The sequence below is a fragment of the Notothenia coriiceps genome, unplaced genomic scaffold, assembly GCF_000735185.1.
Source record: "Notothenia coriiceps isolate Sejong01 unplaced genomic scaffold, NC01 NC01_scaffold00037246, whole genome shotgun sequence".
NCBI classification, from domain to species: domain Eukaryota; kingdom Metazoa; phylum Chordata; class Actinopteri; order Perciformes; family Nototheniidae; genus Notothenia; species Notothenia coriiceps.
Genome location: NW_011369947.1, coordinates 4,283,657 through 4,291,505, shown reverse-complemented (window position 1 = coordinate 4,291,505; position 7,849 = coordinate 4,283,657). Strand labels below are relative to the sequence as shown.

General features: G+C 40.3%; 1 protein-coding gene across 2 annotated transcripts; it reads left to right on the top strand.

Annotated features, from left to right (window-relative positions):
- Positions 1-3,760: 3,760 nt before the first annotated feature.
- On the top strand, positions 3,761-7,248 carry LOC104965607 (uncharacterized). 2 transcript variants are annotated; one of them, XM_010794589.1, is made up of 4 exons: positions 3,761-3,980; positions 4,686-4,907; positions 5,253-6,441; positions 6,867-7,248. In XM_010794589.1, exons 2-4 carry the CDS (start codon positions 4,769-4,771, stop codon positions 7,051-7,053), a joined length of 1,515 nt encoding a protein of 504 aa, XP_010792891.1. In that variant the 5' UTR covers positions 3,761-3,980; positions 4,686-4,768; the 3' UTR covers positions 7,054-7,248. The 2 variants fall into 2 exon arrangements, with proteins under 2 accessions (XP_010792891.1, XP_010792892.1); XM_010794590.1 differs by lacking the exons at positions 3,761-3,980; positions 4,686-4,907 and adding an exon at positions 4,911-4,988.
- Positions 7,249-7,849: the final 601 nt, after the last annotated feature.

Genomic DNA, 7,849 nt, shown 5'->3' with positions numbered 1-7,849 from the left:
TGCACGGTTATTGCACACATCACCCCAACTTTCTCCTGATCCCTGCGACCTCGCTTAATTACGATTTAATGCGGTGCATGATGCATAATAAAAAATGCACCGTCTGCAAAAATAGCAAGAGGAAGAGTGTAAACAATGGGGGTGTAAGAGCTTCCGAGGGGGAGGCCATATTAAACCCACGGCTACAGGGGTGCCAAAAAACATGTTTTGATTTGGAGAGGGGTGAGCCAGTGTTGCCTATTACTATAGCAACAAGAAGACCTGGCTGCTTCAATCAGCTCTGGTATGTCGGAGGCAGAGGATAGGCAGAGCAGCTCCAGCCGGGCAGACATGCAGAGTCCTCCTGGTTTTACTAATGAGGCCTCCACACATCCCATAGTGCGCCTGTCACCGGCCGACACGCTGCCTGTCTGCAGAGGTCAGCGAGCAGCGGCTAAAACAGAGCGACAGCAAAACTTGGACTAACATCCGGCATCACATTACAGAGGGATTTTCAGAAGAACACACACATTTTATTTTGTTTAAATCGCTGTCACCAGAGTGTTGTGTTTCCACTGTCTGTAAACTCCTCTTCCTCTGTCAATAACTTCTACGTCTTTTGCATTAACTTACATGTCTTTACTTGTTTTATTCTTGCAATCATTGCAGCTCTAACATATCTTTTTCTATGGTTTATTAGAAATGTGTATTTTGTATTTCTTTATTTAAGAAGGGACAATGCACATTAATGAACTTGAGTGCCTAGTCCATCATGTAAATGTGCCAGATCTAGCCATAGAGGCTCATTTGGATTTTGAAAGTGCAGTTTGATGGCGTTAAAATAAAACATACAAGAGCACATAAGCACAGGTAAATGCACATGAACAGGATAAAACACAAAAGCACATACATAAGCAAAGATACAAGCAGAATGGATGAAAAACAATGATATAAACCTCACTCCAGTTTGTGACAGCGAGTTGGATTGTCCAGTAACCACTGTTTTACACATTTGGAAAAAGATTTGAGAGGTAATTTTCCTTAGTTCTGTGGGTACAGTGTTCCGGGTATGTGCTGCCCGAGAAGAAGAGGCTAAAGAAGGTCAAATCAGAATCAGAAATCCTTCACTCGTCCTACATGGACATTGTAACCGCAACGGGGCACAGTATAGATCGAAAACCGTAATAAAACAGTATTAAATAAAGAGGCAAGCACATGTCATAAAATAAATCATACGAGAACACGTTACACACATTAAACATTAATAAAGATCATGTTTTGTGAAGCCTGTTGAATGATAATGAAGTAACGGAGACGAGGATTTCATCACCATAGAAGAGTAGAGAGCCGGGTGATGGTGTACCAAAAGCATGTTTTATATGACACACATACAATTTGAACTATTGGCAGACCACTTGAAGCAATTTGATTGATATGTATATATATTTTTAAACACGGACAGTGCACATTAATCAACATTGCAGTTTCCATCTTCAAAATAAATATGCCAGAGGTAACTTAAGAGCTGTTTTGATAAATATATATATTTCTTCTTATTTTTTCAATTTTTGAATTATGATAATACACTTTAGTGTAGTTGTTATTAAATATAATTATATGTATTAAGAGTTTATAAGAAAACAGTATTTGTTGTTGTACTTAATTGTTATTATTACAAGTGTTTTTTTTTCATCTATTTTCATATATTACCTATTACTTAGGCACCTCCACTTATGGTTGTCCATAGCAGCAAACAAGAAAAAAAGAAAAAATATTATTACTATATTTCACATCTATATCTTACTGACTGTGCCTACCAGTTTGTAATACAATTAGAATAAACAGTGGTGAGGTGAACACAGTGTACTGTAGTGCAGTGTTGACATCTTCACACATTCCACTTTTATTTTTAATTAAAGATGGTATTTTTCTTGAAGGCTGTGTGTTTCAACATGTGTGTGTGTGTGTGTGTGTGTGTGTGTGTGTGTGTGTGTGTGTGTGTCTGTGTGTGTGTGTGTGTGTGTGACCCCAGTGATTTGTTACGTGTAAAGAACGATGTGTTAATGCATTTTTACTCAGATACACCTTTCAGTATACATGCACAGTGGGAAGGGATATACAGGGTTTTGTACTGCACTAATATTGTCAAATGAGGAGCTGTATTACTCCTATATATACTCTAAATATAAACTGATCAGTCTTTCTCTTTAAATATCAACGAGCTGGCTGACTCTTATGAGTGGCAGAGTGACCTGTGAGCATCTATCTTGTTTTGGATTCAGATCATAGAAGTTACTTTTTGAATCTAACCTCACTGCTCTTTTGAGTCCTTGCAGATTCAAATAAAGCATTTGAATCGGTGTCTGTAAGGACTACTTTATGTGTGGAGGTTGCTTGAGTTTCTTCTACGAGCTTCTTCTACTGTACATCTACCAAAAAGGAATATAAGTTAGATACAACTAGGTTAAAAAAAAATGAGGATGGGTGAACACTGTGGGGGATTAACAATAAAGTATATCCTTAACTTTAATTGAACTTAATGTCCTTCAATACGTATATCAGGAAGAAATATATTGTGTTAGTCATTACACTTAATAAAACCATTTAAAAAAACAGTCCAACCATCAACACAGTGACATAATATCTATTTTTCTTGCAATTTCACACAATGTTTTTTTTTAATTTCCCACAAGATACAACAAAGTAAAGTGTTTAATATGATAAAACATTTAAATAGAAGCCGTAGAAATAGCCGGTAACTTAATTACTAAAATAAAAAGTTTAATAAAGTGACTTTACTTGGGATTGTACTCAGTGTTTATGTTAGCAGGCTAAATGTTTTAATTCAATTGAGAATCTTTTAAAGTTAATCCAGCAATACAGCAATGTAGCATACACTGAGGTTAAAGTGGGAACCATTCAGAAAAGCAACATATCTGGAGTTGTTATAGATTTTAAGTAGCTGTCTGTCAGGTTATGATCCTAGTTGTAGGTTATGCTTTATTAACTGGTGATAATTTACAACAAAGCAGTCCCAGGCTGGTGTTAATGTGTAATGATTAGCAATCAGTGGAAGACCGATGGCAGGCCAATAGAAATAAAAAAGTTCCCCTACATAAACCAATGGTGAGGCCACATTGTTACAGCGCTCAGCGAATCCCCTGCGGATCTGATGCAACAGGGCTGCAACTAAAGTTACACCTTCGAACTGCAACATGATGTCCTTCCGCTGTGGCGCTATGAAAACTAGTACCGGTTTCACCGTCTGCTTAATTCTCCCTGAATGCTCTCCACACTGTCTCTGGTCAACTCTTTAAGGATGTTTTGGGTTTTAATCATATATTCTACGTGTTTTTATTATGTTTTTTTTTGTTGCGTGACAGGACTTTTAGGCAAGATAGAGTTCATGCCCATGTTTTTCGGTCAAAAACATTTTACCGGCAGGCAGCCTGCTATGTTTTAGTTACGATATAATTTTTTTTTGCAATGCTTTCAGCATCTAGATACATCCTTAATAATGTTAAAGTGAAATTGTAGTCAGTATGTCATTTTAAATGCATCTTATTTGTACTTTATGTCAATAATACCATGAAAAGGCAACTTGAATAACATACAACTAGTCAAATGAAAGGAGAAAATTCAGATGAGATACAATAACAGTGTGTTTATACAGTGAGGGAATGAGGAGATGTTATTTGAGCTTGTCTCTGGGTAATGGGAAAGTCCCCAGGTTCATGACGTAACGGCCAGCTGAACTCTGTAAACTGCGGATGAATCTCGTCTGCTGTGATCCGGTCCGGAGCAATAGGAGTTTGCAGAAGTAGCGGATTTAAAAACTTTCTGTCTGCATTTCTGTTCGTCGAAATAGCACTTGATGAAGACTCCCTGACTATGAAAAGGGATAATATGGCTTTTTAAACCTCGACCGTCTTCCTCCTCACCATAAAGCTCCGCGTGCTTTGCTCTCGCGACGCACTCCAAGACTATTCTGAAACTATGGGGTGAGTAAGAAGTGCTTTCTGGCTTTGGGGGAAAGTTAGGTGAATAAGGTCTTACTAAAGCTAACAAACCACTTTAGACACTCTTTAAAATAACATTTAATTTAATCCTGAATTTCTTTTTCTATTAACATCTTTTACAGGACTTTATTAGCCTTTATTAGTATTTTAAAAATAACTATGTTAAAGTAATTGTGACGTTTTAAAATGTGAATTTATTTATTTTTTGTTCCTTAATACTTTTTTTAAGTTGACAACTACTACTTACATTCTGAAAAATAACTTTCTATCTATGTATGTTTTAGTCTATAATTAGGTTATGAAGGTAGTGCTTAAGACTATATCATGTTTACAAAAATTGCAATGTTTTTTTATTATCTTTTCATGTTTATTGTTGGTTCAAAGTATTTCAACTTTCAACTGTATTTAGTTTTTGGGGAAATTGTTATGTTTTGACATTAATCAGTAATGGCTTCACAGCATGAGGTTACAGGTGCTCACAAATGTTAAGGGTTAAATTGAACAGAATACACTTTTATAATTATTTTTATTTTGTTGTTTTAGCTTTCAAATATTTATATACATTTTTATTTTTTAGTTTTTGGGGAAATATTTAACGCTTTATTGGATGGAATTTGAAATGCAAAATTAATATATATATATTTTTTTTTTTGACATTTGTTTATTTCCCTAATTTCTTTCCCACAGGTCTTCAGGTGTTTCCACAATTATTTCATCCACCCATTGCATGGTTTTCGCTTTTGAACAATTTAATCGAGGCAGAAGACACAATGGCGGCATCGATCCTTCGCAGGAATATTCCTCCCATTTCCACAAGCGAGCTTGGCGCTCCCCCTCTCCGACAGGCTAGCCATAGCCAATCACGTCCAAGGAAGGGGGCGGAGCCAGCGGAGAGGCAGAACTTAATTGGTGAGTTTTGCCAAGACGCTTTTTTATTTTTCCACATCCCGAGGTCGGAGCCGCAGTGCAGCACGGGGCTAATGTCGTACAGTGAGTACAGCTAAATGGATATTTATCGAACGCAGACGATGCTGTTCAATCATTTTCAGATGATCGGTTAGTTGTTCACTTGGATTTCTCGGATGTATTCTTTCACTTTGGGCTTATTTTTAATTTGATTTATCCTCTTTACGTGATTTAAGATTTTTTTCCTAAATTTGTAGTTTTTATTTCAGCTATTTTACACAATCAGCTGAAATAAAATAAATTGATTGCTTTACTGATTCTATGATTCTTTTTTGATTTTTTTCATAGGTGATGGCCACTCAGATTGGATGACGGAAAAAGTTGATTTGTCTTCATTTGTGTCGACGACCGAGTCTTCTCCCAGCTCATCCCTTCCACCCTCGCCGTTAGAACAAGATGTCAAGGTGCCCTCGGATCTGGAGGTCATGACCTCTCTACTGCAGGAGGAGCTGGCTCAGCTGGAGGACTACTTCCGCTCCGAGACCACAACCACAACAAACAAGTTGGAGAAATCCTCAAAATGTGACAAGGGTGCTCAAGCCATGGGCTCCCAGTCTTATTATCAGTTACCCTACAGCTCGTATGGGACCAGCCAATCAGAAACCAGCCCTGTGGTTGTTACCTTGGCAACAGGGGAACTGGACCTGGGCAGCTTCTGTGGCGGTCCAATCGCCAGAACCAAAATTGCACGACCTGCTCCGTACAACTACCACCACCGCTACCACCACAATAACGGGCGGCGGATCATCAGCGAGGCAGTGAAGGTCGGGGAGGAAGTAGGACTCGATACGTGGGGCTCAAGGGGAAGTTACTCAGGAAGCGCGGAGTTGTCTGTGAACCACTACTCCACGCTGAAGACAGTGAGCAAGAACAGCTTCAGCAGCGTCAAGAAGGTGAGAGAATGTGCTTTATCGTTGAAGGAAGAGGAAAGTTATTGTTTTTCCGAGGGAATGTTTTGCAGCGAGGAGATCGCTCGAGGGTTTTGTCTGGGCGGCTCGTACGACAGCCACCACAAGCGCGAAGGACAGTTGATGCACAATGTGAAGGTCAATGTAAGTTACGACAGCACGGGGCTGGAGGTCTTGCACTGCGGTAAAGATGGAGGACTTTCCGGGGGGATTCCCCAAGAGACAATGGTGGCCGGAGACGGATACTTCCACCAGTCCATGGCCAGCACGGAGCCTTACCATAGCTTTATAGGGGACCTCGACCAGCCGTCACAGCCTCAGGCTGTGGAGCCCCAACATGGCCACTACCTCTATCCAGAATGCCTTGCAGACCAAAGCTACGAATGTCTGTCCAGAGGGGAGGGCGAGGGGACGCTGATGGGTGCCCCCATCCACCGCCCCACCCAGAGGCTAAAGGATGAGCACTGCTCCATGAAGCCGGCTCTGGTGATGGGCAGCGTTCCTGTGGAAGGCGTCCCCGGAGAGAGGAAGCAGAAGAAGAGAGACCAGAACAAAACTGCTGCTCACAGGTAAGCTTTTCTTTTCTTCTCCTCCTCGTTTTGAAAGCATGCCTCAAAAACATATACAAATTAGACTTGTGGTCAGAAGTGAAAGTTTGTCAATAGAAACTGAACATGGCAGGAGTGTTACATAAAGCTTTAAATGTCCTGCAGTGTGTAGGAGGGGAATGGAAAGTCCCTCACTGCCTGCCAAATTCAGCCCCACCTAACCATTTATTTAAGTCTGCTCTGTCTGTGTATGAGATGCGAAAAGCTAAATATGCAGGAAAAGTCTTAAAAATGATAGTAAAAAGTTGGAAGAAAAAGAAACTGATCAGAGTTTTCTCAGGGGAGAGATGTCTGTGTGATGTAGCTCAGGGGTCACGCTCACAAGGATCATTAACAAAGATGCAAGGCAGCAGAAATGTGGAACTAAGCGGTCCCTTGTGTTGCAGGTACAGGCTGCGTAAGAGGGCGGAGCTGGACTGTCTGGAGGAGGAGCTGCACGGCCTCGAGGGGCAGAACCGGGAGCTTCGTGACAAGGCGGAGTCGGTGGAGAGAGAAATCCAGTACGTCAAAGATTTACTCATCGAGGTCTACAAGGCTCGCAGTCAGCGGCTCAAAACAGACGGCAGTGCCTGAAAAAAATGAATAAAAGAAATGCCCACACTGACCTCCGCTTCCAGAACTCCCCAAAAACCAGCACCAAGAGAAAAATCAAGTCAAGACTGGCTTTTTCGTCTCACAGGAATGAAATGGTAGTTGCATGATTTTGATAGATCTTTTCTAAACAACAACATAAAAAATATGTTTGAAGAGGATGACCCAAAAAAAAAAGGAGAAAGAAATGGGGAAGTTTCCAAACGAGTGACTATTTCTAAGAAGCCTTAGTGAGGTGGAGGAGATGCTGGACTTGTCCGTGACCACTGTGATCCGAACTGCACTCACAGCCTTGCGATGACTGACTCTGTGCTTGCGATGATTTTACAAACTGAATTAGTTAGTAGTGACGGAATATGCTTGTGTTTTTTTTGTGACACACACATCGAGGCAGATCCACGCTAAATATATATTTTATTTTATATTTTTACTTAATAATGTTCATTTATCATTTGCTTTCAACAATCAAATGACTGAAATAAAAGGGATTGCTGGAAATAAAAAAGAGTGTGCTCTACAAATCGGAAACATTTATAGAATTTGCATTGCTAAAATGTTGAGTATTTACAGTCGTTTTACCCATCCCGCCACCTCCACACCCAACACCCTCCGCCCCCACTGAAATACCCAATGCATGTTGGATTTTGGAAAAAAAAGCATGTGCGAGTGTTATTTGAAGGCAATATTCTGTTAACTGCATGGCTTCAAGATCTCCAATTTCAACTGATTTCTCATCAGCTGGCGACTTTCCCCTGAGCCCCGCGCCCGCAGCCCCCAG